This window comes from Giraffa tippelskirchi, chromosome 11 (genome assembly GCF_054371585.1).
Source record: "Giraffa tippelskirchi isolate mGirTip1 chromosome 11, T2T-mGirTip1v1.2.pri, whole genome shotgun sequence".
In the NCBI taxonomy this organism is placed as follows: domain Eukaryota; kingdom Metazoa; phylum Chordata; class Mammalia; order Artiodactyla; family Giraffidae; genus Giraffa; species Giraffa tippelskirchi.
In genome coordinates, this window is record NC_137285.1 from 27,169,035 (window position 1) to 27,188,544 (window position 19,510).

Below are 19,510 nucleotides of genomic sequence, written 5' to 3' on the forward strand. Positions count from 1 at the left end.
GCGAAGCGCAGTGTCTGCAAGACGGGGGGGAGTCACATCACTTCTGTTTGGTGGTCCAGGTGCAAAGAGCAGCCCTGCTGGGAGCGGGCCCTCAGTGGGGGGTGATCCTTGCTGTCACCCAGAGCCCAGCTGGCATGGGGCAGGGAGACTGGGACCAGGGGCTTACTCCCAGAGCGCAGGGTTCTGTCCTAGGTGTTGGCTCAGCACTGCAGCTGCTTTCCTCTTCAGGGACTCACTGGTTTGCGCCTTCTTTTCAGAGAGGGGTTTCTTCTTGGTGTTTCACACTCCACTTTCAACTCCCTTGGGGATTGGAATGCTGGTGAGGGGGCAGCATGTCTCAGGGACCCGGGCTGGATGGGGGGTCTGCAGACACACCTGCCCAGGTGGACACGTGCTCTTTCTTCCATGCAGGTGTGCTCCCCAGAAGGGGGGCCGCTCCCAGCCAACCACTGGGACCAGAACGGCCCGGCCCAGCGCCAGCAGCAGCTCCAGCCCAGCCAGCCCCAGGGGTCACTCCCAGCCCCGTGTCAGCGCTGCCAGCCCCGTCGGGCTTCCCCGGACCCCGGGCAGCCCTGCCAGCCCCAGCGGCCACTCCCGGGTCAGCGCAGCTGGCCCCAGCGGTCACTTCTGGGCCCAAGACAGCCCTGCCAGCCCCGGCGGTCACTTCTGGGCCCAGGTCAGCCCTGCCGGCGCCAGCAGCTGCTTCCAGCCCCAGATCAGCCCTGCCGGCCCCAGCGGTCACTCCCAGCTCAGCCCCACCAGCCACGTTGGGCACTAGCCCCCAGGCAGCGCTTCCGGCGCCTGCGCTCCCTCCTGGCCCCGTGGCAGCGCTACCGGCCCCTACGGTCCATCCTGGCCCCGTGTTACCTCTGTCGACCCCTACGGTCCATCCTGGCCCCGTGGCACCGCTGCCGGCCCTTGCGGTCCATCCTGGTCCCATGCCATGTCTGCCGGTCCCTGCTGGCCCTCTGGCACCGCTGCTGGCCCGTGCGCTCATGGATGGGCCCGTGTTACCGCGGCCAGCCCAACAGGGCATCCTCAGGACAGCGGTGCCGGCCCATTCGGTCACTGCTAGCCCAGTGCCAGCGGTGTCAGCCCCCCCAGTCACTCCTCATGCTGCGTCCACGTCGCCGGCCTACCAGCTCACCCTCAGGCCAGTGCTGCTGCCCCCGGCGGGCGTTCCTAGCCCCATGCCAGCCCCGAAGATCCCTCCTGGGCCATCCCAGCCGCCCCCGGCGGTCACTGCTTGGTCTCAATCAGCCCCAGCAGTTAGTGGAAGCCCCAGAGCAGCCTGGCCCCCCCAAACCTTCACTGCTGGGCCCTGGACAGCCGTGCCAACAAAAGCGGCCACTCATGGACCCAGAACAGCCTCACCCGCCCAAGCGGCCACTCTTGGGCCCAGAACAGCCCTGCCGACGAAAGCGGCCACTCTTGGGCCCAGAACAGCCCTGCCAGCCGCTGCGGTCGCTTTTGGGCCTGAGCCAGCCTTGCAAGCCCCAGCCGTTACTCCCCTTACCTGAGCGCCCCTCACTCCTGGGTAGGCCAGCTCCACCCCGCCGGCCTCTCCTGGGGCCCCCGAGCCAGCCACGGCAGTCCCTGCTGAACCTGGTGCGGGCCCATCAGCCCCAGCTCTCTCTCCTGGCCCCGGGCCAACCCTGCCAGCCCCTGAGGTCACGACGGACTCGATCCTCCACCCCTGCGGTGGCCCGCCAGGCCCCGTCCGTGAGCCCTGGAGCCTGACACCCGTTTTCCCAAGTGTGGCTCTGCTGGGCTGGGCCAAGGCCCCCTCACCCTGCAGCCTGAGATGTGTTGTCAGACTGGTCAGAGGCCTTCTCCAGACGGGCCAGGCTGTTTGCAGTTGGAAGCTGAGGCTCAGCAGAGGTGGGGACCCCCTGCGGGGCCGCCACCAAGCTGAGGCCCCCCTGCGCCAGGAAGAGAGGAGAGGACCTCAGCACCTTCCCACCTCCCACCAGGCTCACCCCCACTGTGCCCACTGCGTTGTGACATGCACGCCCCCAGGAGAGGGAACACAGTTACCCCCAAGGGCTCAGGCTTGGGATTGGGGGGTGGTGGTCCTTCAGCATCTCTCTGTGCCTCTAAAGTGCCCACGTGTCCTTCAGTGTTGGAGTTCCATGCCCAGGTGTACTGTTCAGAGAGTGAGTTTGTGTGTGCATGTACACAGCGTGTGGTCTGCAAGTGTGCACGTGTCCATGGAGGGAGAGAGGGAGGAGTGTGTGTGTGTGAGATTTTGGGAGGTGTGCCAGCTGTAGGCCTTGCCCTCCTTGGGCCCTGCTCCATCTGGCCAGTGTGCATTCCCCACGCCCCTCACCAGGCAGAATGTGGGCACAACCAGAGCCAGGCCTGGGCTCCTACTTGCCTGCCCCCTGGCAGAGGGTCATGTTTGTCCAGCTCCAGGGTCCTGTGACTGTGGAGAGGGGGCCTGAAGGATGCTCAGGGCAGTCCATGGCTGAGTAGGGTCTGCAGGTGCCAAGGAGGGTCCCCTCGGGAGTCTGTTTCCACCCCAGTGGCCGGGCAGTGAGGCCAAGGGCAGAGTCTCCCATCTGCCCCCCTCCTCCCCCCCAGCTTTGGACCAAGAAAGCCTGCAGGGCCCAAGGCCATTCCCAGAATGTCTGTTCCCAGCCTCCCACTTGTCTCCTACAGGTTTCTAGCTCCGTGCCCCTTAGGACGTCCCCTGTCAGGGTAGACCTCACACTACAAGGCTTTCTCTGCCGCACCCCCACCCCACCACCAGACCCATGTCTGCACTCAAGAGTCATCCACTCCTTGCCCCTGGAGTCCTGGCACAGGTGGGCGAGCAGCGTCGGCCCCCGGGGCTCAGTGCTTTGTGCGCCCGTCTCACCCAGCTGTGATGGTCACTTCTAGTACTGACCTGGTTCATGGAGGCCACAGACACACACACCGCCCCCCACCCCAGCCCCAACTCCTGGTTTCCAGGCCCAAGCCTTCCTCCCTGCTTGGTCGTGAAGACCCTGACACTCCAGGGTCCTGACACCCAGAGCAGGGCCTGCAGATCCCTGGTCTCCCTCCCAGAAACATGGGGCTTATTTTTCTGATTAAAGAAAATAAAAAGTGCTGTGCCATTATTTTTATAATAGCATCAGTGTTTGTAATTTAACATAGTATGTGTCGTATGGAAAGTGATTTACTCCAACAAGTGGTTTTCTGCACATCTGGACTTGCCTCTCGTTTATTACATTTCAGCTGAGCTGCAGGAGACCAGCCAGGGGAGGGGGTGCCCAGGCAGGGGGGCGCCTGGCCCGGACGTGGCTCACCGTGCCACATGGTGTGGGCCTGGGGGCTGCAGCTCGCCATAATGACTCTCCACGCCCTCCTGGCAGCCTACTAAATGGACCGGCTCCTCCTGTCCTGTTTCTTGGAGCCCCTGCTGTGGAAGGGGTCTTCTTCTCGATGCCACTGAAGGCTCTTCTGAGATCTTATCGACTCCTGCATAGTCCTGCTATCCTGTTGTGCACAAAGGGTGGCAAGGCCACCCTCTCCCTCCCACTGCCCTGAACTCTCAACCCAGGTGCAGTCTGAGCATCTCTGCCTCCAGGCCCTGTCTGGGCGTACTCTTGTCTGGGCGTGTCTCAGGCGGGGCAGGCCAGGACTGGACAATTGGTCACTACCTTTCTAGGCTTTTGTGCTCTGGGAATGTTGGCTGCAGTACTTGGGTGCCACTTAGTGGGGGAAACACAACTCTTGGGGGCACCATCTCTGATGGCAGGAGGGGTGGGGAAGAGGGCTGAGCCCACAGGATCGCCAGAGCCTGGGGCTACCCCACCCCACCGTGGGTGAACTCCATGGTGAGTTGGGGTGGGGCCCTTGTGTAATCACTGCTGAAGAAGGGACTTGGGTTCCATCTGGACTTAGCAGGGCTCTCTAACCCCCACATGACTGTGGTCACTGCTGGCCTCAGGTTCAAAGTGCCAGGACCCTGAGGGATGTGCACTTGGGCGAGGCATCCACTGGCCATAGAGGGGACTGGATCACATGCGTCGTGTCCTGGGGGACCCATGTTGCCATGAAAAAATATAGGTGGTCCTGTGTGGCCAGATCTGTGTTTCTGAGAACAACGGGAAACTTGGGTTTTTCTGTGGATTCAGTCGTTTCTTTCAAACATTGGTGGCTAATTCTAATTTGATGACTCACCTTGCTGGCCAAAGGACACAGCTCTGTGGGCTCTGCATGGCCTGGTGGCAGAGGTTTGGGCCCTGGCAATTGACCTGGCCCTGAAGCCAAGGGTGTACGATGTGGCCCACCTCGTCGTGGGGAGAATGGGGCAGCCTGGCCTGATGGGCGGAGTTGGAGTTTTTTGGGGGGGGTGCTGCCTTGGGGGTCTAAGGGAGGCCCTGTGCTGCCCCAGGGAGCCCTTGGATGGAGACTGGAGCCTGGGCACAGTGCTCTACGGGGGCCTCTCCTCTGGACCCTGCAGCCCACCTTCCCTTCTGCAGACTGGACTGTGGGGAGGGGACACGTGCCTTCTGTACAGGAGCCCCTGATGCGATGCCTGGTCACTATTAATCCTGTGATGTGTGACGGCTGTTGTGGTTTTACCATCAGGTTGAGTAAGGGGTGACCAGGTGGTTTGTCCAAAAGCAAAAGAGAGATGAAACCTACTAAACGAGACCCCTTGGGATCCACCCAGTGAGTGGGGAGGGGCATGAGCACGGGTAACCCCGATGAGTCCGCAGGTTCCCAGCCCTTGAAGGGGATTGCACGCCACCTCCAGCGTCCACCTGGGACGCCTGGCCCAGGCTGGTGGTTTCCTGGGGGAGATTGCTTGTCTCCTGCCATTCACAGGGCTTCCCTGCATGTGCGTGCACAGCTGCCTTGAGCACAGAGGTGCTCCCCAGGTGAGCGCCTAGTCACTCCCCATGAGTTCTGCTCCTTCACTTGGGGGACACTCTGGGGAGGATGGGCCCCTGGACCAGCCACTCACTGCACGAGGACTTTGTCAGCACCTAAGGCGCCAGGCACACGATGCATCTTGACCAAGGCAGATCACCCCTGCCCTAGGGAGCCTGTGATCAGGCAGACATGGAATGTGACACAGTCCCTTAATATATTAGAAGAGCCAGGCATACATCTGCGTGCAGAGACACTTGGCTGGGCAGGGGAGCTGGTGGCCCGCCTTCTCCAGCCAGAGGCTACACTGACCACAGAACATCCCCTAGCAGCTCACCAGGTCGGGAACGGGCGTCCAAGGAAGATGATGTCTGTGTCCAGCCACCTGCTCTTGCCTGGGGGGCTTGACATGAAGTCTGTCCTGGTGGTGGGACTAGAGGGCTTGAGACTGAGAGGGGCGCCACCTAAACTCCTGGAGGGGTCCCAGGGGCCTTGTTAAAAAGCAGGTTCTGACCCTGCAGAAGCTTCGAGCAGCTCCCTTTGCTGGGACTGTGATGGGAACCACATTAAAAACATAGAGAAACAAAATTAACCGTAACATATTTTAACTCTAGATACCATCAGTACTGTGTATCCACGGATGCAGAGGGCTGACTGGGGCTGCATCATTTTATATAAAGGACTTGAGCATCTGTGGGGTTCTGGTATCTGTAAGGGGTTCCTGGGGGACTTCCCCAGTGGCTCAGCGGTAAAGAATGTGCCTGATCAACCTCCCCTGGACACCAAGGGACGACTGTATGCTAAATAGTATCATTTCAATATGTAGTCAGTATGAAATTAACAGTGGGATATCCTACTTTATTTTTGTACCAAGTCTTGGAAAGGCAGCACGTATCTTCCTCATGCAGCCCTTCTCAGTTGGCCTCAGACTGGTCCAGTGTGGCTCAGAGGCAGAAAGGTGTCTTTCCCAAGTTCACTGTCTCCTCGCATTTGCCACTCTTGTTGGTTTTCTCATTCTCGCACTCAGCCAGCCCTTGGTTTGAACCCCCACCACTGGGCCGCAAAGCCAAGCATCTGTCAGCCTAAAATCTCCCCTGTGAGCATCAGGTCTGTGTATCCAGGGCCAAGACCCTCCACCCCGGAAGCTACAGCCCCCTCACTGAGCGAGCACAAGCCAGAACACAGCTCGAAACCTTCCTTCACTTCCCCACTTCCCGAGTGGGGAGCTCGGCATCTGCCCCAGGGATTGGGCCAGGAACGGGGAGCCATCTTCCACTGCTCACTTCTCCACCCAGGCCAGCCCTTTGCTTCCACCTCCTAACTCTCCTTCTGAACAGGATTTCATTAGAAAATTAAAGTGGAAATAAGAACTCACCATATAGAACGCACCTAATAGGGTGCAGCTAAAGCAGTGTTCAGAGTGAGACCTCTAGCTTCAGTGCTCATGCTGGAAAAGAAGACGTTCAAGATGAGTGACCTGAAGAAGCTACAAGAGCAGTGTCGCATGGAAGAAAGGCAGGAGTCTGAACGAGAGCGTAATTAATGAGCAAGAAAGCAAGCAATAGAGAAAATGAACAAAACTGAGAACCGTTTCCTGGAAAGCGTCAACAAAATTGAGAACTCCCCTGTACTTAGATTGATCAAGCAAAAAAGGAAACCAATTACCAACGTTAGGAACTAAAATGGAAATACCACTGGAGGTGCTACACTCATTGAAAGAATGGGACATAAACAATTTTATCCCAGTAATTGAACAACTTAGCTAAAATGAACAAAGTTTTTGAAAACTACAACTGGTATCATCTGCATATCTGAGGTTGTTGATGTTTCTCCCAGCGATCTTCATTCCAGCTTGTGATTCATCAAGCCCAGCATTTCGCATGATGTACTCTGCATAGAAGTTAAATAAGCAGAGAGACAATATACAGCCTCGTCATACTCTTTACCACTGAGCCAGCAGGGAAGCCCTAAGATGAAATAGATGATCTGAATAGTCATGTGTCTGTTAAAGAAACGGACTTTGTAAACCAGATGTCTGTGTCTACCCCTCACTGCCAGCCCACCACCTCTTACCAGCAAAGAAAAGCTGACCTTTCACAGCCGGCCCAGGCACTGTCTCCAGTGACCACACCTGTGAGGCAGCATATTGCTAGTACCATTTTTCAGAGGAGGATACTGAAGCCAAAGAAAAAAAGCATCTGAGGAACTTGTCCGAGACAAGCAGGGAAAGTGATGGAGCCAGAGTTCAAACCAGGTGGCTCAGCTCCAGAATCTGTGCCCTAGACCCTGACCTTTCCCTGGAAGACCCCTGGCTCCGGTTTTCCTGCCTGTCCGCAGGTGGTGAGGTTTCTCTAAGGGGCCCATTTGAGCACGCCCTTCCCTTGCTGAAAGCACCCTGGAAGTTCCCCTTCACTCTCAGGAAGTCTTGGTTCCTGGACATGCCCCACAAGGGCCTTTGTGGTCTGAGTTCTCCCTCCACTCTGACCTGCCTGCCTTCCGGCTCATTCACCACCCCTCCCCTGCTCCCATGCCCCTCTCTTGGGCTCACCCCTCTGCAGTGTGGTGATTGCCTGTTTCTTATCTACACCCTCGAGCAGGCCTGGTAACCCTGAGCCTGGCAGAGGGCTGGGTCCCAGATGCTGTCAACACAGGGAGTGAGACAGAGTGGGGCAGAGTTCTGGACGCGATCCACACGGCCTGTTCGTGCTCCTCACCATTGCATCGGTCTGCCGGGTCCGTATTTGCCAGTGTAGGGGTTTTCTAATCACAAGTTTTCATACTGGGCTTTGTAGAGTCCTTCCAGAATATTCCCTTGCCCTCTGAAAGATGAATGTCGTGGTGGGGAATGAGCTCTGACACCTGCTAGCTGTGTGGCCTTGAGCAGGTGCCTGCCCTTCGGCGTTTCGGTTTTCTCATCTGTACAGTGGGACAGTGGCACTCCCTCAGAGTTTTGTGTGGGTCAATTAAAGTTCGAACCACGCTGGGTCCTAGCCAGCCGCTACAGTGCCTGGCTCCCATTAACACAAGACGGTTTCTCCCACTTCCCCCTCTTCTGAGGCCTGGGCTGTAGCTTGTGGGGCGGCCAAAGTGGGCTTCCCTGGGGCTTCCCTGGGATGCTCTGCATCCTCACCCCACCTCATCGTGAGGTCATCGTTGGCTCTGTGCCAGCCTGGCTGTGGCCACACATACGGAGATGTGGTTCCATGGTTAGGGGCCCGGGCTCTGTGGTGGCCCCAGGCAAGTGACTCCTCCTTTCTGGGCCTATTTCCTCATCTGTAAAGTGGAGCTGTCAATACTGCACGCGTCTTGGGTTGTAGAGATGAAAAACTGAGTTGACGTGCAGGGTTCCTGCTAGATACGCACAATATGCCGTTGTTACCGTGGTTACAGCTTTATCATTATTTTCCATAGAATGGTTTCTCCCGTCTCTTGGGTAAGGCCTAGACAGGCGAGGCTAGTCTTCAGCCTCCTTGGTAGGCTCACCTGGTCCCCTTGGGGACAGCCATCCTGACAGGACCCATGGGCAGAGTGCTTGGCCATTCCCCGGCTTTGGCGCAGCCAGACCCCCACTCCAATGTGGCCCCCAGAGAAACCCAACATGGGGGACTTGCTGGGGGGCCCTGTTGGAAGAAGGGTAGAGGGGAGTGGGTGCCAAGGGCATGGCCCGTTCAGTGTATGTTTCTTTGGGCTTTGTTGTTGGTCCCTCTCTGGGCTCGGTGACTAAGACACCTGCTGGAATTCCAGACATGACATGACTGGGGGGATTTGGGGTGACAACAGACCTGCCTGGAAACAGAAATGAGGCTGCTTTAGACTAGCGGATCGGGGAGGCCTCACCTAGGAGGTGACCCAAGCTGAGGTGTAAGTTCAGATGACAAGGAGCCAGCTGACCAGAACCCCAGGGCGGGGATGGCGCAGGGCCTGGGCGAGTGTGGACACCACTCACTTGCAGAGGGGCCACTGGGGGTTTTAGGCTGCGCAGTGACTTGAGCTGAGGTATGTTTTTCAAAGCTCGCGCTGGAGGGGGGCTGGGCAGCTGCAGGGAGGTGCTTGTGGCTTGAATCAGCTGGAAAGATGGGGACAGGTGGGGACAGCAATGGCACAAGCTGAGTGGCTCAGCCAGAGAGTAGAGACCAGATGGAGCCCATAGGACCCTGCTCTGAGCCCAGAGTCCACTGGCCTGACTGTGGGAGCAGGACCTGGTGCACTGCCCCTGCCCCTCAGCAAGAGGGACCACACTCAGGCACAGGCAGGGTGTCATGTCACTCGCATGATACTTGCTCACGTACGGCTCGTGTCCCCAGAGCCTGCTGGCCGTGTGTCCACTTGGGTTGTGGCCTCAACTCAGCCAGCGTCCTCTGTACAATCTGTTGTGCATCTCCATCCGTCTGTCTCCATGCTTCACCCACCCAGCTGTCCACCTGGCCGAGTCCCGGGGGAAGGATGTGAAACAGTGGGAGGGGAGGGCCAGCCTCCGAGGGCAGCAGCTTGCTTCCTGACCCTGTGCTGGCTGTGGGGCCCCTCCTTATTGTGCCAGGCCCCTGCCAGGTAATGGGGACAAAGGACAGCCCCTGTCTACTGGGCCCTTGCTGTCCAGTGACCCTGCTTCACTCAGGAACATCTGGGGCCATGGGAGCCTGAGGGGCCTCACCCGGCCTGATTGTCGTGGGAGTGGAGGGAGCATCGGAAAGGATTCCTGGGAGAAGCAGGGCCGTTCCCAGAGCCAGGGTCTCCTTACAGTGGACTCCACCCTTCTGGAGCCTCCACCAGGACTCACAGCCTTGAGTACCCTCCCTCCCGCCCCCCTCCTTGGGTCACGCGGCGGCTGCAGTACCACACTTCACCAGCAGGTGCTGCTATCGGTCGGAGGACGCTGGTCTGCAGTGCTGCGCTTGGGGTACCATCGTCCACACTGACCTGGAGCGGTGTGCTGCAAGCACGCAAAGGAGAGGCTGTGCAGGTGGCCTTGTCGGGTGGGAAGGGGGGCCCTGGCCTTCCTTGCACACCCCAGCATCTCACCTGCCCACCAGCCCCCTTCATGAGTGTGTTTGCATGGCCTGCGTAAACAATCCTCTCCCTGGGCCAGCCGTGCTCTGTGGCCTTCTTCTAAAACCCAGGTTCCTCGCAGAGCTGAAGGCAGAGCACAGACCTGGAGCTCAGAGGGCGGGGCTCTGTTGAACAGAATAAAGTATGGGCTGTCCTCACTGCTGTCACGTGTTGGGGGAGGGAGGTGGCATGTGTGAAGTGGGGCCGGGGTGCAGGTTCAGTGGGGTCATGAGGCCCCACTGAGTATCAGGGAATGTTGGTGGACAGAGCAGGTAGTCGGACAGCAAGGGGCTTCCTGGTCAGAGCCTCATTTATAGCCCTGCAGCGTTGAGGTACCAGGGTGACAGAGGGGCCAGGGGCTGGGGCGGGGCCTCAGGCCCTGCTTCAGTCGGAGCTTCGGGTAGACGGAACAGGCTCTCACTTTGGAGCCCGTAGAACACACTGGACGCCAGGGATCAGCTGGAATGAGCAGGGACTAGCGTAGGGACGAGAAGACTAACACGGTTCTCATGGATGAACACAGCTCATCCTCCCAGTCCAGCCGGCAGGGGCCTAGTCAGGGCCATGGGCTTGACCTATGGCTGCCCACTTGCCCTTGGGTTGCACTCTGGAGTCACCTGGGGGGCCTGGGAAGGTTTCTGAGACCCAGACCCACAATGTTTGACACCTGAGGAGGCCCAGTGGTTTTAAAGCAACCCAGTGGGGGCATTATTTGTGCAGGAGTCCCTGAAAGAAGATTGGGGTGAAGGGGGAGGGGTCTCTGCCTCAGGCCTGGGTTGCCATGTGGCCCCGGGGCTGGGACACCAGGCATGTGCACATGCGTGTTTGTGTGTGTTTGTGAGTGGACATGGAGTAGGGTGCCTTGGGTGTCAGGAACCTGTGCTCGGTTTCTGTAAGGGCATCGTGAGGGCACTCCCTGACTCCCTTCTCACCGGGACAATGGCCTGGCTGACTGGGGGCTGAGGGGTGGTTGCTGATGCTTAGTGGCTGCCTGACCCTTGCCTCGCCCTCCCAGGTCATGTCCTCCCAGTGGTTTGAATGAGACTGTGGGTGGGCTTAGCCACAGCCCCTTCTCAGGGTTCCCCAGGGTCTGCAGCAAGGCCATCCCCACTCCTTCCCCTCCCAGGCCTGTAGGTGTGGAGGCTAAGTGGGCCTCTCCTCATCCTGGAGGCTAGTGCAGACCAGCCATGGGTCAGAGGACACCTCCCACCCCTGGACTGGACTGGTGTTGGGGCGGAGGTGGGAGAGGCATGGGGCAGAGCCCAGATCTCCTGAGAATGTGTGTGTGTGCTAGTGTGCACTTCTGAGAGCTCCATGGGATGACACTTGTGTGTGGGTGAAGCCATCGGGTGGGGCATGATCTCCTGCAGAGGCCACCACGTCTGACTGTTCAGGTTGCGCACTGCAAAACTAGGGCCGCCACTCCCACTCTCGCCATGGATGGATGGCATGTGCATCTCTGCAGGTGTGTAGCAGTTGAGCATGCTGCGGACAGCGCCTCTGTTCCATTTGCGTGGCAGGGCTCTAGGGGTGGGGGGAGCCTCTGCACCCTGCTTCAGGCGTGGGTCTTGGTAAGGTGGTGAACGCACAGAGCATCGGGCAGCTATCAGGAGCAGGCAGGCGCTGTGCTCGGATGTGGGCAGAAGAGGCCTTGTTGAGTGCATGCAGGGCCATCCAGGGACTCTTGGTGCACCTTTGTTTCTGTGCCCTGGTGAGAGCTGGTCTGTGAAGGGTCAAGAGTCCCAGTAAATCTTCTCGCTGCTGGAGTGAGGGGTGCTGGGGCCCCCTAGTCAGCCCTGGGGTGTCCCAGGCATAGGGAGCTTCCTGTCCCCCACAGGGGGAAGGCACCTGGGGACACTGCCAGGTCCCACCTCTTGGACCCCTTCCCAGCCATGCCTCCCAGACTGACCACCACCACGCACACCCTGTGGGTCTGAGCATCAAGTGGAACCACATGCTGCGTGTTTGTGGCCCAGGGCACTTGGCAGCCTACCTGGGAGGCGACACTTCCTTCTGGAATTGCTGCAGAACCTGGTTAGGGGGTTGCCTTGCCTGGGAAGGGTCACAGGAGGGGGTTCCCTGTCACTGCCAGAAAGCCTCGGACCCCAGGTGCTCCTGGGGTGCCTCAGTCTGAGGGTGGTGTCCCTCACCATGCTGCTCCGATGGCAGTGCCCCAGCCATGCTGATCTAAGGGGAGGTCCTCTCCCTGCCCTTCTGAGGGCTGTGTCCTGACCCTGCCTGGTAGAGAGCAGGGCCCTATTGCCACATTTCCACCAGTCTCAAGGGGAGTCCTGCCCCTGCCAGTCTGAGGACATGTTTTCGTGGTATGCCACCTTGCGTGAGCCAATTGTTACGTGTTCAGGAATTTTGCACAACTTGCAGAAACTGCTGGTGCTCATTAGGGCTCTCCTCTCCCCCAGGGAGCCTTGTTGCTCCGGCAGTGCCATCCCACCACCCTTCCCAATAGCCTCGTGACCTGCCTCATCACCTTTCAGAAGTGTCTCCTTCTCAGTGAGGCCCTCCCTGGCGACACCTTCTTTGCTCTTCTCTGCTGTTGTCCTTCCAGAGCACCTGTGGCCATCTGCCAACCACATGCACGTGTGCTGGCCTCTTTGTAGGCTTCGAGAGGTAGGGGACTTGGGTCTGTTTATGTTCATTGCCCAGAATAGGCCCCGGTCATAGGCAGGCCCTCAGTAAGCCTTGGGTGGGTAGGTGGATGGTGGGTGGTGAGTGGATGGGAAGATGGATAGGTGGATGGATGGATGAATGGATGGATAGTGGGCAGATGGGTGGTTAAGTGGACAAGTAGATGGGTGGAAGGGTGGATGGATGGATAAAGGATGAATGGGTGGATAAAGGATGAATGGATGGATAAAGGATGGTTGGGTGGGCATAGGGATAGACCACAAGGTCCAGGGGTGGGCCCAGGCACAGGGGCTCCCAGCTCCCCTCCCAGGACAATCAGGGCCCAGATCAGAATCTGATCTCTCCAGCTAAAAATGGAGGCATGGCATCGCTGGCCTTCTGGCATAACTGGCCAGCAGCATTTCTGAGCCGCCAGGAAGCAGGTTGGGCTGCAGAACAGCCAGAGTCCAGCTTGGGCCTGGCCAAGGAAAGAGAAGGTGACCTGCCATCACAGTGTGTCCAGGGTTGGGATGGTTCCCAGGGCACAGTACTCAGTTTTATGGGATTTTCTGGGAAATGGGGCTTGCAGAGCTAAAACCCACTGCCTGAGGAGGATGACAGACCCCAGCCTGTCCTCCCTCTGCAGGGCATCACCGAAGAGTCAAGATAAGGAATCCTCTCTGGGGTCCAGCTTAGAGAGGAGACCACTTGTGCGACTGAATGAAGTGGAATGTGGCATCCTCCCTGCTCACCTTTCAGCTGTGTGGGGGTTATTCTTCAGCCTCCGCTTCCCTTCCCCGTTTGCTGGGTGTCCTGGTACAGTGAGCAACCTGCACAACTGCGCCAGGCCTGTTCTGTCCTTGGAGTGTCTCTGGGTCCAGCCTTCTTCTTGGGCAAGGACCCTGCTCCGAGCCCAACCTGAAATACTGTCCCCCAACAGTGAGGGTGGGTTCATGGGGGTGATTACTAAAGGTTAGAGCCAAGATCTCAACTAGAGCCTTACCAGCATTGCCCAGAGGACCTGATGACAAAGCGAGTCTGTGGTGGGGCCCGGAAGTGCTCATTTGCATTCCTGCCAAGCTCCCAGGTACTGATGCTGCAGGTTCAGGGACCCCACTTTGAAAACCACTGGATGAGGGCATTTGTTTTCTTGTAAGAGGCTCCTTGCCAGCAAGGCAGTGAGGAAGTTCCCCCAGACCCCATATTCCCTCCTTTTGGGGAGACCTGTCATGGGGTCCAGAGGCAAGAAAGACCTGTCTCCAGCTGGTGACAACAGTGACACCTGGTGGCTTATCGGTGCTAGAGAAGGGTTCAGGCTCACAAACAGAATTTCTTAGCCCCATAAAGCCTGTGAAGGGCCCTGTCAACACTCCCATTTCACAGATGAGGAAACTGAGGCTCAAGGACAGTCAGAGGGCCAGCACTGGCCCAGGGTCTGCGCATTCACCACTCAGCTCTGCAGGATGGAGCTAGTGAGGCTGGGGACCCATGGGCTCACAATGGGGGGGTTTTGCCTGGGATGAGACTGGGACCCCTCCCTGGGCCTGCCATAGGATGGGAGGGTAGTACTGAGGGCTGGGCTTCCCCCTCGCTGTTCCTGCTTCCCCAGAAGGGAAGTACCCTCCCCTCGGTCCTTGCACCCAGGCCCGAGCTGTGGATGAATGCCAGTTATGTTTTGTAATTGCACTCTCCTAGCCACACCGCACAGGGACCTGTGGCTGTGGAGGCTTGTACCCCATCTAGGGCTTAGATTTGCCCTGGGGAGCAGAGGCTCTGAGGGGCAGCCTCGAGAGAGCGAGCTCGCCATGGGGTCCGCAGGAAGAAGGGCTCAGGCCTTGAGGGGGTTTCCTGGGGATTCGAGAATATTCCAGAGCACAGCTGGGGCACACGGCTGACCCGTCGTGACTTTCCACCCTAGCTGAGGTCTCCAGGGCTGAAGGATGCTTACGACAAAATGGCTGGATGCGAAGGACTGGGCCTCCCTGCCCCTGGTCATGGCGCAGGTTCTGAGCACGCCTGAGCTCTGAGAGCATATGCGCTGGGCGGGGAGGCCTGGGGGTGGAAAGGAGGCCACACACTGCCCTGCAGGCACATCGGCAGCACCTGGAGCAGGGGTCATTGGGTGCTAGACAGTGTGCTGGCTGGGAGCCGTGGCCTAGGTCTGTTGCTAGGAAACCTTAGACACACAGTCGATGGTTTGGGCTGTCGGTGCATGTCCAGACAAAGCCATGGGAATGTTCCAGAACCAGGAAACTGGAACCACCTGGAGGTGATGGGGACAGCCAAGCTCATTGGGTCCTGCCAGGGAGTCCAGGAGGACAGCTGGGAGCTGACAAGACCTGGATGGAGGCTGGCATGATCGGGGTGGTGACTTCCTGGGCCCGGAGGTCAAGGGTCAGGGGCTGTGATGTGTGTTCCTGCCCTGCAGCTTGGTGAGGTTTGAAACTATTTCCAAGTAAAAAGAACACAGGCAGGTTTCTGGGTCCACTTCCCACACTGTCACTTAACCTCCCTAGTGGTTAATCAACTCCCTCCTTGATTTCCTCCTCTGTAAAGTGGGCACAGAGCGGCCAACTAGGGCTTTTGTTTGAGGAGCAAGGAGCTGAGGGCCTGCTGGGTCTACAGAGATTCCAGCAGATACTTGACCCAGCAGCAGCTGTCCCAGTGGGTACTACTTGCTTTGTTCTGCAGATGACAGAACTGAGGCACAGAGAGGTTAAGTAATGGCCCTAGGACACGCAGAGGGGAGTGGCTGGTCCACACCCAACTCTGCAGACCTTCCAGCCCTGACCTGGGTTGTGGTGAGGACTGAAAGGGGCCCAGGAGTGGTGCGCTGGCACCGGCGGGAGCAGAGGTGAATTGCCGCAGGCAGGCCTGTCTTGACACCTGATCATGGGCCCCTGGCGGAGTGGAAAAGGCCGGGGCCGCCCACTGGCCCACTCCGCATCCAGGAGTCTTCAGTCGCCTGCCGGCCAGAGGAAAGGACACAGCTGAGAGTAGTTTACACCATTGAGTGCTCCCCCTTTGCTCTCTGGGCTCTTCTTTCCCGTTCTGGGTAGGAATGGGCAGTACTTACTGGGTTGTCAGTGGTTGGCTCTGCCCTGCTGCCCCCCTCCCCGGGTTTCAGCCCAGAGGGACCGGGTGGGGTGGGGGAGGAGCCTGAGCCTGGCTGTGCCCCAGCCCCACCCTGCAGGGTGTGTGTGCTGAGCCCGTCTCTCATCTCTCCCTGTCCCCAGATGAAGGTCGCAGTGTCCAGAGGGGGTGACCACAACAGTGACGGCGACAGCTTCCGAGAAGCCACCAGCTCCCGGAGGAGCAGTTCTCGGGACCAACTCAGTGATGTGAGTACCCCAGCCGCTTGCGGGAACACTTCCAAGTCCCTGGGGTGACTGCCAGGCCAGCCTCCAACCTTCAGCGGGGACTGCAAGCCGTTTGCTTAGGGGCCCAGAGTCTCAATCCAGGGTTTTGTGCTCACAATTAGCATTTGCCTTCTTTAAAACATGACAGTCTAGTAATTGGGGCTTCCACATTAGGAGGGATTTAAATGAGGAACAACCATTAGGCATGGGCAGGGGCGAGTGGAGGCGACCATGCTGGGGTGCCGTCCCAGTGTCCAGCTGGGGGCAGGATCGGGGTCAGTGCCCAGCTGGCGGCGGGCAGGGCTGTGGATGCCGAACAGCTCCCACAGATGTGTCTAAAGAAGGGTGGAGGCAGGGGGTGCGTCTCTGGCCCGATGAGCTGCAAACACTCCTGCCTGCTCAGGCGGAGCCGCCTGTCAGCTCAGGCTGGCAGCAGCATGGGGCGTCCAGCAGTCCAGGTCTCTGCCGCTGGGGGGCACGTGGAGGGGAGGGTGCCCCTCTGAGGCACAAGCTGGCCTCTGGGGACGCCCGTTGGTGTGTCCTGTCTAAAAGGACCTTGAGCTCAGGTCCCAGGGGGCGGGGGAGAGGGGGTCTTAGGACCCAGTTTGGGGATGACCCAGGCAATACACGAGGGCTCCCACTGGGACGTGGCCAGCAATGGGGGTGCAGGGTATTCCTCCAAGGCTGCTAGGTCTCCTTAGACCTTGGAGAAGGGGGATGGGGCATATGTTGCAAGGGCTGGGAGTTGGGGTTGAGGGGCCCTGGGGGGTTGGTGATGTGGACTCGGGCGGAAGAGCTCCACCGCAGGAGGCAGCGCTCCTGGAAGAGGCCTTTGTCTTCTTGACCCCCAGCTGCAGGAGTGGCGGCCTAGCGGAGATGGGTTTTCTGCAGGGCTAAATGGAACGAGTCGTCTCTCATTATCATTTAAATGGGGGCTGGGGGAGGGCCGGTGCGGGAGGCCAGGAGGAGGGCCTAATTGCCCGGCTCCGATCTTGTTGCCATAAGATGGGAAAATAGGCTGGTAATTGTCTGGGGCCGCGGGGGCTGCCCTAGTTGGAACTCCTCTAATTGCTGGCCAGGATGGGAGCAGGCGGATTGTAGGCTCAGCACAGGTGGCGTGAGTGCGCAAGCTTGGGGGCAATTATGGTACCCAACACCCGCCCTCCTAGCAGCAGAGCCTGGGGCCTGAGCTATCCTAGGGGGTGAGGGACCCCCCACACACATACTGGGGTGAGCTTGGCCTGGCAGACCCCCAGGAACTGGCCTGGGGCCTGACCAGGGTCTGCCTGGGGAGGGGAGGGGTCTCATGGGCCCAGCTGAGCTGAGCAGAGTGGTCCAGGCTGCAGTGGTCACGCATCCTCCCAAAGGAATCTTGGCATCTGGACCTCATTGTGGCCTGACCCCAGGTCCGTGAGTCCCACACACCTCAGACAAACTTGCCCTCGCCAGCCGTGTGAACACCTCCCCCCACCCCCACCTGCTGGGTCATCACGTCCTGTCTACCTGGGCCTCGGGGTTCAACCCTGGTGACCACCACCTGCCCTGGGAAGCTGGTGAAATGAACCTAACGGGTTTCTCCCGTCAGATCCTAAATGCCCATTTGAGCCAGAAGGAGCTCCATCAAGCATAGTCGGGGTCACCCTCACAGGACCTCTGGGGTGACTGCTGGCCTCTAGGCCACAGCTGATCCCCCGTCTGACATCTGAGGCCCCCGGATTACCTGCCCAGCTCCTTCTCCAGGAAGGCTTCCCAGGCTTTCCCGCTGGACCCCGTGACCCTGGGAGGCTGGTGGCTGGTGAGGGAAAAGCTGACCTGAGCGCAGAGGGTGGTCGGCCCCTGGCCCAGAACCCCATGTGGAGGGGTGGGGCACGTCCTTTGGGAGGGGCTGAGCCCACCCCTGGGGGATGTGGAGGCTTTGCCACCTCTGCCTGGAGACTCCGCTGGGCTGGACCATACTTGCAGGTCTGGGGGTGGAAGGTTCCTCTGTGGGTCCTCGGGCCCTGCCGCAGGCTGATCAGTGTGACCCCAGCCCAGAGTTCCAGCGAAGACCTAGGATGGGCTCTGCCTGCTTAGGTCCTCCCGGGAGAGGGTGGCCATCACGGGCTGCAACCCGGTTCCTGACTGTCCTTCTTCCTTCCCTGCAGAGCTCGGCGCAGGCAGTCTCAGGCAGAGGTTACTCCGTAAGTCTCCCATCCTCCTTCTGCTGTCTGCTCCCCACACTCTAACCCTGACCCTCCACCCATGGGAGCCCCAACTGTACTGAACGCTGCCCCCAGGCTGGAAATGGAGTTTGTACCGGATGGGGATGGGCCAAAGTGGGCAGAGATTCAGAGGGAGCGGGACTGCGGGTCCTGCCCTGCAGAAGAGTGGGCAGTGGGCTGGACACTCTGGGTCCTGTGGGGTAGCGTTTGGTGTCGGCGTTCCTGCACATGGAGCAATTACAGCGTATGCCCTCCCCTCCCCGCCCCCTGCCCCCGTGCCCTGACACCCTCTCCCCAGCTGTGCTTGGCCCAGCCAGAGAGGCTGGACCAGGGGTGAGGGGCGGCCTGCTGCCGCTTGATACTCCGGCCATGGCAGGGGCCACCCTCCCTGTCCCCCAGCCCCCTCCCCACGACTTTATTTCATTTCCCTGTAAGTATCAGGAGGCCCGTTAATGACACCATAAAACCCAGAGCTCCATAAAAGCCGTTTCTGCAGATTTACGGCCGTTTCAGCTCATTGGAGGGCAGGGGCCTGGACTCCGCCCGCCTCATCCCGCAGCTCCTGATTAACTGCGAGTTCCAGAGTTCCAGGGTCTGACAGGCAGGCTCTCTAAATCACAGCAGCTTTTTACAGGGTGTGTAATTAACCCATTAATTCCCTGGGTGGCAGGGACAGCCGTGGGTCCCTGGCCCTCCCCTCCCCCAGCTCCGCGACCCCCAGGGTCTGCCAGCCCAGGCAGCTCTGCCTTCTGCCTCGAATCCCGGGCCAGGCTGTAGCATCTTTGAGCCTTTGACCAGGTGTGCTGCACGCTTCTGGGCAGTGGTCCCAGGTGGCTCCCGAGGGGTGCTTCCCTGGGAAGGCCTCTGCCTTCCTCGGGCAGCCCTTGTGCTCTCGTCTGTTGTCGTGGTCATGGTTAGTGGCCCCAGGCTGCTCCTTCCTCCCATGGGCCCGGGTGGTCCTGATGCGCCAGCCGTTCCTAACCATGTTGACAGGGGTGATCGGGCCAGGCCTGGACAGGACCTGCCCTGTGGGAGGCGCCATGTGGTCCAGGTTGGCACCAGGGCAAGCTGGGGCAGTGATGGGGAGAGTTGGGGGCAAGACGCAGAACACCCACCGGCCTGCACCTGTCCTGGAGGGTTGGGAGTCCCGAGAGGCTGGGCCCAGAGACACCCCATGTGGAGCCTCCTGAGACGCCCGGGGCAGCTGGGGTCTCCCTGCCAGAGCCTCAGGGCAGCCCTCTGCTTCCAAGCCACCATGTGTCATTCGTGGTCTTCTCCACAAAATGCTGCTTTGAACGTTTCCTGGAGAAGAAGTTCTAATTAACATGCCAGCTGCTTGCAGCTTAGCCCCCACTGCGGCTGCACATGAGTGACAGATGGTAGGGAGCAGCGGCCCAGCCTGCTGCTCAGCCC

General features: G+C 59.4%; 1 protein-coding gene across 34 annotated transcripts in view; it reads left to right on the forward strand.

The window, feature by feature from the left end:
- FBRSL1 (fibrosin like 1) overlaps positions 1-19,510 on the forward strand; it is an 83,027-nt gene that overhangs the window by 16,670 nt on the left and 46,847 nt on the right. For 33 of the 34 annotated variants that reach the window (XR_014069440.1, XR_014069441.1, XM_081544371.1 and 30 more), the window contains exons 3-4: positions 15,774-15,878; positions 18,041-18,076. Coding sequence is in view for 32 of the 34 variants with exons in the window: in XM_081544371.1 (XP_081400497.1) it covers positions 15,774-15,878; positions 18,041-18,076 (141 nt within the window). In the remaining 2 variants the exon portion in view is untranslated. Of the gene's footprint in view, positions 1-411; positions 3,111-15,773; positions 15,879-18,040; positions 18,077-19,510 lie in introns of those variants that run through there. The other variant, XM_081544405.1, reaches the window with a different exon arrangement.